Consider the following 13,282-nt stretch of genomic DNA (forward strand, 5'->3'; position numbering starts at 1 on the left):
CCAGTAAGATTGGCAGCCATTATGAAGTCAACCAACAACAAGTGCTGGCGAGGATGTGGGGAAAAGGGTACACTTGTACATTGCTGGTGGGACTGCAAATTGGTACAGCCAATTTGGAAAGCAGTATGGAGATTTCTTGGAAAGCTGGGAATGGAACCACCATTTGACCCAGCTATTGCCCTTCTCGGTCTATTCCCTAAAGACCTAAAAAGAGCATGTTACAGGGACACTGCTACATCGATGTTCATAGCAGCACAATTCACAATAGCAAGACTGTGGAACCAACCTAGATGCCCTTCATTAGATGAATGGATAAAAAAAATGTGACATTTATACACAATGGAGTATTACTCTGCATTAAAAAATGACAAAATCATAGAATTTGGAAGGAAATGGATGGCATTAAAGCAGATTATGCTAAGTGAAGCTAGCCAATCCCTAAAAAACAAATGCCAAATGTCTTCTTTGATATAAGGAGAGTAACTAAGAACAGAGTTGTGAGGAAGAGCATGAGAAGAAGATTAACATTAAATAGGGATGAAAGGTGGGAGGGAAAGGGAGAGAGAAGGGAAATTGCATGGAAATGGAAGGAGACCCTCAGAGTTATACAAAATTACATACAAGAGGAAGTGAGGGGTAAGGGAAAAATAATACAAGGGGGAGAAATGAATTACAGTAGAGGGGGTAGAGAGAGGGGAGGGGAGGGGAGGGGAGGGGTGATAGCAGAGGATAGGAAAGGCAGCAGAATACAACAGACACTAGTATGGCAATATGTAAATCAGTGGAAGTGTAACTGATGTGATTCTGCAATCTGTATACGGGGTAAAAATGGGAGTTCATAACCCACTTGAATCAAAGTGTGAAATATGATATATCAAGAACTATGTAATGTTTTGAACAACCAACAGAAACTAAAAAATTAAAAATAAAAAAGACATAGTAAGTCCAAATATATTGGTGCCTTATATTAAATAATCTAAATATTCCAAACAAAAAGCTAAGTTAAAACCAACTGAAAAATCTTTTATGAAAGAGATGTACTCATTAAGTATAAAGATAGAAAGTTTAAAAGCAAAAGAATGGAACTATATACAGCATGCAAAGACTAATCAATAGAAAGGTAGTATAGCTCTACTAACTCTAAAATGTACTTTTTAAGGCAAAAAGTATTACTTCATGTGCTTTATGATGATTATGATGAAAAGGTCAGCCTATTGGGGAGATATAAAATTCTAATCCTCTAACATTAGTTTCAATACCTAGTAGAAAAAAATAAGGATGAAAATAATATGAAAAACTTGATGTAATTGGCATATATTGAACCTTCCTATGTTAATAAATCACCATTCTGAGATGTTCCAAAGCTAAAAGAAACATAAATGTTTAGTTCTGAATTTCTAATTGAATAAATAAATTGTAGTATTTCTGTATAATGGAATACTTCATAGCAATGAGATTAAACTGTTGGTACTCATAAATATAGGTTAAATGAGAGAATCCACAGACAAATACTGTTATTGTGTTTAAATAAAGTTCAAAAATAGATAGACCTCATGGTGTACATATTATACAATTTGATTTCTATAATGTTCAAAGGCAAGCAAAACTAATTTATACTGATAGAAAAAGAGATAATAATTTTATTTGTGAAGGACAAATGTCATAGTAAGTGAGAGGGATTTAGAGTATTGGTAATACTCCATTTCTTGTTTTGGATTTTGTGAAGTGTGCATTTACTTTCTGAAAATCTGTTAAGCTTTATACTTTTCTATGTGTACGTCCTGCTTCAATAAAATTTTACTTAAAGTATACATTGAAGCTAATTATAAAAACATATTTCTGAAAAGTGTCAAATTACTTTTGGCCGTATGTAGTGGCACATTCCTATTATCCCAGCAACTCTGGAGGCTGAGGCAGGGGCATTCACAGGTTCAGGGCCAGCTTCAATAACTTACTGAGGCCTTAAGCAACTTAGAACCAGTCTCAAAACAAAATATAAGAAAAAAAGGGCTGTGGGTATAGCTCAGTGTTAGAGTGCCGCTGGGTTTAATCCCCAGTACCCCAACACAAAACAGAATCCCATTTTTGGTTTCAAATTGAAAAATTTTTAGTTTGATAGTCTCAAAATTTTTATTTATTTATTTTGCTTTCACAAGCCTTAACATTTCTAATGCCATAAGGAGAGCCATAACATTTAAATAAAGATTATATGTGTTTGTCAGAGTAATAGCAAAAATTTTGGCTTATGTTTATTTTAATCATTATAGCAAGCATTATTATATTTAAAAAAAATAATTTATTGAGTATTTACCATGTACCAGATACCATACTGTGTTCAACTTAATCTTCTACACCTTTGAGGTAGAAAGGTGGTATTACTGTTGGAAATGTGAAATAACCTAGCCAAGTTTATATAGTGGACTATGCAAAAATATAAACCTGCATCCTTTAAACATTTGAAGAGTAAGTGTACTTTTTCTTTTGCCTAAAACCTACCAGTACTTTTCAGAGATGGTGCCTAATATTAACTTAAGATAACTTAATATGCTTCAATAAATATGAAATTAATTCTCAAATGCTAAAACACAGAGTACGAAGATGCAAAATAATACAAAACTGAGTGTTGTCTTCTACTAATTTCCTTACCTGTCAGAATAAGACCCAGATTCCATAACTTAGTATTCAAAACCCCTTATAATCTCATTTTTAGTTGAATCATATTTTTCATTGCTCAGGTTTGTATTTCTATTTCTTGAGCATAAAAGGTTCTTTTTTTGCCTTCTTATATACTACATGCTTTCCAACAATTATTTTAAGTAGGAAGTATTTGAGATCTTTAGTTGTTACCCAGCCCAGTCTTTTTCCTGATCTAACTGTCTCTCTTCTTTGTTTCCATAATAACCTAATAAATTTGTTTCTCCACAAGCTAATACTATGGTCTTAGCATCAATCTTAGGGAAAGGACTGTCCCTTGATGTTGCTACCCTGCTATCTAGCACGTAAAAATGAATGAATTTACCTATGAAAAGAGAAATTAGGATCAATTTAAGTAAGGTGTTGAATGTCAGTCTCAGAAATGTTTGTTGTTTATTTTGATATATACTAATTAGCCACTGAAAGTTTCTGAGGTTAAATAAAGTGGATTATTTATAGTATATAATATTTTAAAGAGAAAAAATGAGTGTGGGAAAATTGGTCTTGAAGCTGTTGGAATACAACAAGTGGGTAGTGATAGAAGTTGAATTAGGATAATGACAGTAAGTGCAGAAAAGAAAAAATAGCATGTACCTGAGTAACCAAAAGAACTTGGCAACTATTCGGGTGCAGGTTGAAGGAGAAAGTGTGGTGTACAGATTTCAGTTAGAGGAGGAGAATGGTAGAAGAAAAGATTTATAAGGAGGGTTTCAGTCTCAGGAATAATGCCTGGCATTTTTCTTTTCTGCTTATTGCTTCAGATAATGGTTAGAATGAGCAGTTTTGTTGCAGTCACATAAGCTATAGTTGATAAGTTATGGTGGTGTACACACTATTAAAGTCAATAAAGGTGCTATAATACTATTCAGAGGTCAGTCTGTGTGAGTCTTTGTCTTTGGATATGAAATCAGTTCTTTGAAATATTAAAGCAGTATTATGCTCCAGAAATTTAATTCCTGTAAAATATGAATTTTTTCCATGGTACCTGGTAAATGTTCGAGCTTTTTGTGTACAAAATCCAACCTCCTTCACCAACACACAAATCTTACCTTTGTATGAAGATTTTTTGATAGGAAGGGAAGTAGCAGCCCATCACTGCCTCTGTCTTCCACTCTCTTTTGGGGAATCCTAGTTTGAGGATTGAAACTAATATTTATTTAACCATAATGCCCCCCCCTCACAACTATTATAACTGTCTTCCTAAAACTTTAGGATAATAAAAAGTAGTTCCTCTTAAAGAATAAAGATGTTTGAATATATTTGGAATCAAAAAATTGTCTTCCATTTAGTATGATCCAGAACTGTCATCTCGACAATTTGGGGTTGAACTGTCCCGTTTGACTAGTGAAGACCGAACTGTTCCTTTAGTGGTGGAAAAGCTCATAAACTACATTGAAATGCATGGACTTTATACAGAAGGTATTTACCGAAAGTCTGGTTCAACTAATAAAATCAAGGAGCTTCGACAAGGTCTAGATACAGGTAAGATGATGCTCTCCAAATCAAGACTTATTTAAATAAAAATATTTAATCATTTCAAGCTTTTAAAGTTTGCTTTATGTATTGATCCTTTGCTTACAGCCAGAAGAATGCAGTCTTTTCTGTGATACTTGTTTGTCATTTTGTGTCTTTCTAAAGAATCTTTGGCTTTATGTAGTTAATTCAGCAAACATATATTGAGTGTATCATTTGTACAAGGCATCCTTAGGTACTAGAAAAAGATTTAATACCTTTTTAATGTTTAGTGCTTTTCCAGTGCATCTTTCTGCCTTCCTACATTGATGATGTGGTTACTTAAACTGACAGTGATTTGGGCACTGTATAGAGCTGTGGCCTCAGTCCAGGAATATGTGCAGGGGGTTGACTTTGGTTTCATTCTCAATTTCTACTCTCTATCACTATTAGAAAGGTATGGTTCTAGAGAGAGGGGGAGGGGGAGCAGAAAATCCCTTAAGCTCACCCACTTTTAAAAGTCAGACAAAATTCAAATTTCAACAGTAACAGGGGGGTCCTTAAAACAGAGCAAGCAACTTAAAATCTTAAAAACTAAGCTGGGGTCCACAACCATTTTGGGGAGCCTTCTGCTGACCTGTAATCACCTCATATCAATGTGGAATCTTCCCATGTCCAGATAGCTACAAATTAAACCAGAGGGAAGTCTCCTTTGTGGGACTTCTAAGAATCCAACCAGAAAGAACTTCTAGAATGAGCACACCACTGGCCAAAAATCATTGAAACTGCCTCTTGCTCACCCTCACTGTGAACAAGAGGAAAGGGCTGGTGAGGACCTGTGCCACAAACTGCACCTAACCTTGCTCAGCCTGACCCTGGCAAGGGTGGAAAATTTTGCATGGCTCAGACAGCAATGAAGCAGCTTTGGCCCCAAACAGAGGAAAGCAGATTCCCAGGCCCCAACCACTGACACTGGGGAGAGACATCATGGGAAGCCTAGAGATTTCAGGGCTATACCAGAAGGAAGTATAGCTCCTTTGGAAGGGACTGCACCCAGCCTTAACAGGTGCATAGTCTGACCTATGATCATAATGGACAAGTGAAAGGGCATTGTTTGGATACTTGTGGGGCCTTGCATCAGACTTAGTAAACAGAGGGAATCAGTGCCTGCCATTCACAAACTGGGGCACTGGAAATTAGGACCCAAGTGAACCACCTGAGACCCTTCACTACAGTACCTCAGAGAGCAGCATCAGCTTTGGGAATATTTCTGAACCACAGAACACCCAGGGAAAACCCACACCCAGAATTCCAGCCACCAGGATCTAATTACCATGAAAAGGATCCTGTAGAGGAAAACAGGTACACAGTAACCCACAGCAATCAGGGACACTCCAGAGCTTGCATCCTAAACTATAGCACACAATAGATACAGCCAACCCATAATACTACACCTGCTGAGCTGACAAACCAGATGCTGCTGATGAAAGGTTCATAGCAACTAGGGAGTTGGTTTCTGTGCTCCTGTAGTTCTAGAGAGTTCCACAGCCAAAAACTGATGGACATTTGCTAAATGTCCAAACCCCAGTGAAATCCAAACCAATATTCACCAGGAGATTTCTTTGCCTTGACATGGTTTACTACAAACAATGTCGACTTTGATTATAGTAACTCTTTAACTTGAATAATAGTTGTTAACCCAACAGACAACATTGTACCCTCAACCCAATTTAATGTATTTCATCTACTAATTAGAACATTAATTGGAATAAATCTTTTGTCTTTTTTTCTCTCTCTCTCTCTTTTTCCCCCTCTCCTTTTTTGCCCATCTTTCTTCCTCCCCCACTGTAGACCTCACTTTAGATTATAGTAATTTTACTAAATTTAACATCAAATATTTTGACCTATTTCATAATTTTATTATAGGTTTACACCTAAATTTCAGAAACTGTGGAGAACAATTGTAACAAGTTTTTGTTTCTTATATTATCTAATAGAATAAGGCTTGGCTCTGAAGTGATTGTAATATAAATAGGGCTCAGTGTAGTATCTTTTAAATTGGTGTTATTGGGATCAGCAGAGGTCACACACTGATTTAAAATATCATTATGTGGATGTTTACTCAATCCAGGGCTCTTAAGAGAAAGAAGCTCACAAAGTAATCCTTTACTTACTATTCCAATAGATAAGTAGACATACAAACAATATGAAAAAGCACTGGAAAAAACCATCCCATACAACCCTAAATGCTTCAACAACAGATTTAATTGATACCCAGTAGAGGAAATGTCAGAGAAGAAATTTTTAGAACATACGTAGTTAAAATGTTCTATGATTTTAAAATAAGCTTTAAGGAGTGGAATTAGAAAATACAGAAAGTAAAAGATCACTTCTATAAAGAGAGATTCTGGAAAGGTATCAATCCAAAATTCTGGAAATGAAAAGATAAATAAACCAAATAAATAATTCAGTGGAAAGCATCACCAATGAATTAGGCCAGTTTGAAGATAGAATTTTAGACCTCAAAGCTAAAGAATATACCCTTGAAAATAAAGTTGATCATTAAGAAAAGATATTAAAGAGATAATGAACAGAGTATTTAAGAAATCTGGGATAATATTAAAAGGCCAAATTTAAGGTTCATTTTGATGAAGGCTCTGAATTACAAGCTAAAAGAAAACAGTCTTTTCAGTGAATTGATATCAAAAGATTTGCCAATCCTTAAAAATGGAATGGGAATTCAAATACAAGAGGTATGCAGGACTCCAGATATACAAAATCACAGTAGATCCAGTCCAAGACATATTATAATGAAAATGCCTAATGTACAGAACTTTAAAAGCTGCAAAAGCAAAACGACTGGTCACATTTAGAGGTAAACCAAATCCAGATTTCAACTGATTTCTCAACACAGACCCTAAAAGCCAGGAGGGCTTGGAATAATACATACCAAGCTCTAGAAGAAAAAAAAAATGCCAACCAAGAATACTATATCCCAACAAAATTAAGCTTCAGAATTGAAGATAAAATTAAAAATTCCATTATAACAACAGAAGCTAAAAGAATTCCTAACTAGAAAGCCTATACTACAAAACATCATCAATAAAATATTTCACAAAGAACAAATGAAAAATAAAATGAAAACCAACATAGGGAAGAATTAAAGGAGAATTAAGTCCAGTTTGAACATTAGAAACTAAATGGCAGTAAATAAAAATTATCTCTCAATAATAATATGAAATGTAAATGTTCTAAACTCTTAATCAAAAAACACAGGTTGGCAGATTTGATTTAAAAAAAAAAACCAACAATATGCAGTCTTCAAGAAATTTGCCTTACAGGCAAAGATATACAGAGTCTAAAGGTGAAAGGATGGGAGAAAACATAAAATTCACATGGGACTTATAAAGAAGCAGAGATAGCTATTCTCAGATAAAGTGGACTTCAAGCCAAGATTAATTAGAAGAGAAAAAGAAGGTTACTTCATACTGCTTAAGGGAATTGTACATGAACAAGATATAATTTTCATAAATATTTATGCTCCAAACAACATAACATCTGTGTACATAAGTTGAACCCTTCTCAATATTAAGAATGAACTAGACTACAATACAGTAATACTGGGTGACGTGTGCATCTCTTACCACTAGGTAGATATCCAAACAAAAACTAAATAATAATGTTAACAAACTAAAAACATACAATTTGGACTTAATAGAACAGGCAAACAGACTATTTTATCCATCATCTTCTCAGCAGCACATGAACATTATCTAACATAGACCATATTTTAGGCCACAAGGCAAATGTTAGCAAATACAAAAAAAAAATCTTTTATATTCTATTCATAATGAAATTAAATTAGAACTCAATGATAAGATAAAAATAGAAACCACTCTAACACCTGTAGACTAAATAATACACCTTCAAATGATAAATAGATAGGGAGAAATAAAAAAATATTTAGAGGTAAATTAAAATAGGGACTCAGAAAAATTAAAACAATTTTAAAAATGAAAAAAAAATAAAATAGTGATATAACATCAAAATGTCTGGGACACTGTGAGGGTGATTCTAAGACAAAAGTTCATAGCATGGACCCTCATACATTAAAAGAATAGAAAGATAGCAAATAATTAACCTAACATTAAATCTAAAGACCCTAGAAAAAGAAGAATAAACCAACACCAAAATCAGCAGAAGACAGGAAATAAATAAAATCAGAGCCCAAATCAATGAAATTGAGATCAACAAAACAAAGAGTTGGGTTTTGAACAAAATTGATAAACCCTTAGCCAAACTAAGCAAAACAAAGAAGGGGGGGACCTCAAATTATCAAAATCTGAGATGAAAAAGGAAATATCACTGTGCAAATCCAGAGGATCTTCAGAAACTATTTTGAAAATTTATTTTCTAGTAAGCCAGAAAAATTTTAAAAATATTGACAGATTCCTTAGAGACATGACTTACCCAAATTGAACCATAAGGATATATTAAACTTAGACCAGTATCAAGCAGTGAAATTGAAGAAGCTATCAAAATTGTTCCAGCAAAAACAAGCCAAAGATCAGGTGGATTCTCAGCCAAGCTCTATCAAATCTTTAAAGAAGAACTAATACCAATCCTTCTCAAAGTATTCCATGAAATAGTAAAAGGGAGAAGAACACTGCCAAACTCTCTCCAGGAAGCCAGTATTACCCAAATACTAAAACCAGACAAAGACATATCAAGGAAAGAAAACTTCAGACCAACAACCTTGATGAATATTGTTGCAAAAATTCTTAATAAAATACTGGCAAATTGCACACAAAAATACATTTAAAAGATAGTATACCATAATGAAGTGAGTTTCATCCCAGGGGTATAAGGTTGGTTCAACATGTGGAAATCCATAAATGTGATTCATCACATAAATAGACTTGAAGGTAAGAATCACATGACTATCTTGATAGATGCAGGGAAAAGTATTTGACAAAGTCCAGCACCCATTCATGTTTAAAACACTAGAAAAACTAGGGATAGAATGAACTTACCTTAACATTGTAAAGGCTATATATGGCAAACCCAAGGCCAACATTATTCTGAATGGAGAAAAACTGAAAGCATTTCCTATAAAAACACAAACAATACAAGAATGCCTACTCAGCACTACTGTTTAGCATAGAGAGATCTTGAAACTAGCCAGAGCAATCACACAAGAGAAGGAAATTAAAGGGATATGAATAGGAAAAGAAAAGCTCTGATTATCTCTGTTTGCTGAGACCATGAAGACCCTAAAACCTCCACCAGATGAAGCTCATTAATAATTCAACAAGGTAGTAGGATACAAGATCAATACTGATAAATCAATCACATTCCTGTAATCCAATGATGAATCTGCATGAAAAAGAAATTAGGAAAACTGTCCCATTCACATAGCCTGAAAAAATATGAAATTCTTGGGAATCCATTTAACAAAAGAGGTGAAGGATCTCTACAAAAAAAACTATAAAACATTAAAAAAGAAATTGGAGAAGACCTTAGAAAATGGAAAGTTTTTCCGTGTTCTTGGATACGCTGTGGAAAGCAGTATGGAGATTCCTCAAAAAAAAAAATAGGAATGGAACCACCATTTGACCCAACTTTCCCACTCTTTTTTAATTCTTTTGGATGTATAACATCAGCATACACATTTAAAGAAGAACTTTAGCCACATCAATGTTTGTAGCAGCTCAATTCACAAAGTCAAGCTATGGAGCCAACCTAGGTGCCCATCCACAGATGAATGGACACAGAAACATAGTATATATACACAATGAAGCATTACTCAGCCATAAAGAAGAATGATTTTATGGCATTTGCCAGTAAATGGATGGAATTGAAGACTATCATGATAAGTGAAATAAGCCAGTCCCAAAAAATCAAAGGTCAAATGTTTTCTCTTGTATGTGGGAGCTAATCCAAAGTAAGGGCAAATTAAAAAAGGAACAGAAGAAATGTCAGTGCAGTAGACAAGGGGGAATGAAGGGAATGAAGGAAGATAGAATAGAGAAAGACAGTGGAGTGAATCTGACCTCACTTTCCTATGCAGAGATATGAATATACCACAGTGAATCTCAGCACCATGTACATCCATACTAGACACTAATTAAAAACTTTAATTAATAGTGGAAAGATCAGTAGAGGGAAGGGAATGGGGTGGGAAGAGAGAAGGGAAAGGAGACCTACTGTAGACTGAATTAGAACAAATTATATTCCATGCTTTTGTAATTATGTCAAAATGAATTCTCTTAAGTATAACTAAAAAGAACCAATTTTTTTTTAAAAAAAGGGGAAAGGAATGGTTCTTTTTGAACTGAACTGAGGAACAAAACTTGTCTTTATGTGGCAAAGAACCTACCTATCCACAGTGCTGTGTCTTAGGAAGAAATGAGGGGAAAATAGTATGAAGATAACAGAAAATGCCTGTTAAGATTCAACCAAGAGGTTGTGCCTCCAGAGACTTAAGTTTGCTTTACTTTACAGGCAATTGTAATTTGTGTGTCTTGTAACTCAGAGCAGCACAAATGAAAGTCATTCATCCTGTATCCTTCTAATCATCTGTCTATACAACCTTAGGAAATTTATAAATGAAGAATGAAGGCATTTTCTTTATATTTCCTAAGCTTATTTATTACTGCCTTCTCATGTCTAAGAATGACAAAGTCAGCCTTGCTTTTTTAAAAAGCAAGGCTTTTTTTCTTTAGTATTCTAATGCATTGCTATTCAGTCATGCCCATGGACAAGACCACAAGGGAATAGGTATAAAAATTGAGAGCAACTATTTCTAAAACATTTGTAGTATTCTAACAATGCTTTTGCTTTAGCATCAAAACAACCCTGATCTTTTATTTTATACATTTATGTTCACAATATACTTGGAAAACTAACTCTTCCTTCACCACAGAAGCATTGTTCCAAAGCATGGAATTAAATTGTAGAACCCAAATAAGAATAATCAATAAGAAATATGAAGATTTCTTTTAGTGATGATAGTTTCTAAAGTGAATCATTTAAACCTTTTTGCATGTTTCAGCTTTGTTATCTAATAATTCTTGTCTCTAAATAGATGCTGAGAATGTAAACCTAGATGACTATAACATACATGTCATTGCAAGTGTATTCAAACAGTGGCTTCGTGATTTGCCCAATCCCCTTATGACTTTTGAACTCTATGAGGAATTTCTTCGAGCTATGGGTAAGCACAAACTTTTGGGTTTAAGGTAAGTCCAATAATTGAGAAAGGAATGCCATGTTTAGCATAGATTAAACCATCCTCTAGTGCTTTAGTCCTTAAAGAATCAAAAGTATGCTTTTGATGGTCAATATGAAACTGCCAGTATACTAACAATTGTTCAAATGTTTACTTTGTACAGACAGTACACTTTAATTCCCATGAAGAGACTAAAAGACTAGGGTTAGAAAATATTAAAAGATTAAATAGGAGATTTAAGGGTGGACTTAGATTCATTTAAATTGTGTATCTAGGCAGGAACTGTGTGAAGAGCTGGCTGGGTGTTTTATGCCAAGTCTAACCGGTTTTGGAGTTTGCTTTCTCAATGCTGTAGGATATTAAGATATTTAGACCTTGAGGATATATAAATTATATGACACTCGGTTTATTTTAATGAAAAATCTGCTGCAAAGTAGTTGAAAAACTGGAGCATTGCCCCTTGCCATATAGAGAATTGCTAAGGTATAGATAGATTGAAACTCAGATTGCTTATAAAACTCAAATATAGATAGTCAAGGAATAACTATGAATTTCTCTTCTGCCATATAGGTGCAACCACCTCTTCCACAACTCTAGTATAGTGTCAGAAGATGTAGCATATAAGAGGGGATAGTCAATGTTATTTACTGTACTTAACTGTTTTTAGGCCTTCAGGAGAGGAAGGAGACAATTCGAGGTGTGTATTCCGTGATTGACCAGCTCTCCCGAACTCATCTCAATACACTGGAACGTCTCATCTTTCATCTAGTCAGGTAATCTCAAGAGCAAGGAATTGTTTAATAGTTTCTCTTGGATTCTTTGTAAGTAAATGAAGAGCTTCTTTATTTGGAAGATGGATATGCATATGTGTATTTGCATATATACTTACATATAACATATAAATATATATAATTTTTTCCTTCTAGTTATAAAGTCAGTCCCTCAAATGGGTGTTAGGATTCTTTAGAATAGAAATCCTCAGTTGAGCTGGACTGCATGGCAGCTGCCTCTCTGCCCTTATTTGAGCGATGTAGAAGCTCTGGACTCATGGTTGCATTATATAACTCAGCCTTTTATCTCACTCCTAAACTAGAAAGAATGTTTATCTGTTGACATAACGTAATTCATAGAAGGTGGCCCATGCCTGTAATCCCAGCGACTCTGAAGGCTGAAGCAGGAAGATCATGAGTTCAAAGCCAGCCTCAGCAGATTAGGGAGGCACTTAGCAACTGAGTGAGACCCCATCTCTAAATAAAATTCAAAATAGGGCTGGGAATGTGGCTCAGAGTGGTTCAATCCCTGATACCAAAAAAAAAAAAAAAAAAAAAAAAACAATAGGTTGACTGACTGAAGAAGCTTCAAAAGTTGTCTTTCTTGTCCTATGTGTAAATATCAGCAGTAACTGGAAAGGAAGCCATCTTTTTTTCTGGTTAAATATCTTATGTGACTATCTTAAAGCCTCTGCCCCACATCCTTCAGAGAGGCTCATCTATTGATATCGACATTGAGCCACAAATTTCTCTTAATAGGCTATTTGCTGACCTAGAATGTTTGATAGAACAGAGTGAAATTATATGTTTCCAAAGGCAAAGGAACAGCTCTGGGAAAAGCCTACAGTGTCTCCCTTAAACTGATGTTATCCATCTAGTACTGTGGTTGCCATTATACTGTCTTCTTTTTCTCATCTCTTCTGCCTACTTCCCCTGCTCTTTATCCCTCTTTCACTCATTTTTGTTTGATTTTGTTCCTTAGGATTGCCCTACAGGAAGAAACTAATCGAATGTCTGCTAATGCTTTGGCCATTGTGTTTGCACCCTGCATTCTCCGCTGCCCTGACACCACTGACCCACTACAAAGCGTGCAGGACATCAGTAAGACTACCACGTAAGGCCAGCCATGATCACT

At 34.9% G+C, this 13,282-nt stretch overlaps 1 protein-coding gene across 11 annotated transcripts in view; it reads left to right on the forward strand.

Moving 5' to 3' along the window:
- Myo9a (myosin IXA) overlaps positions 1-13,282 on the forward strand; it is a 293,301-nt gene that overhangs the window by 251,950 nt on the left and 28,069 nt on the right. For all 11 annotated transcript variants that reach the window (XM_021727982.3, XM_040275557.2, XM_078049353.1 and 8 more), the window contains 4 exons: positions 3,984-4,176; positions 11,234-11,362; positions 12,045-12,150; positions 13,130-13,261. In XM_021727982.3, coding sequence (XP_021583657.1) covers positions 3,984-4,176; positions 11,234-11,362; positions 12,045-12,150; positions 13,130-13,261 — 560 coding nt within the window. The remainder of the gene's footprint in view (positions 1-3,983; positions 4,177-11,233; positions 11,363-12,044; positions 12,151-13,129; positions 13,262-13,282) is intronic.

The sequence above is a fragment of the Ictidomys tridecemlineatus genome, chromosome 5, assembly GCF_052094955.1.
Source record: "Ictidomys tridecemlineatus isolate mIctTri1 chromosome 5, mIctTri1.hap1, whole genome shotgun sequence".
NCBI classification, from domain to species: Eukaryota; Metazoa; Chordata; class Mammalia; order Rodentia; family Sciuridae; genus Ictidomys; species Ictidomys tridecemlineatus.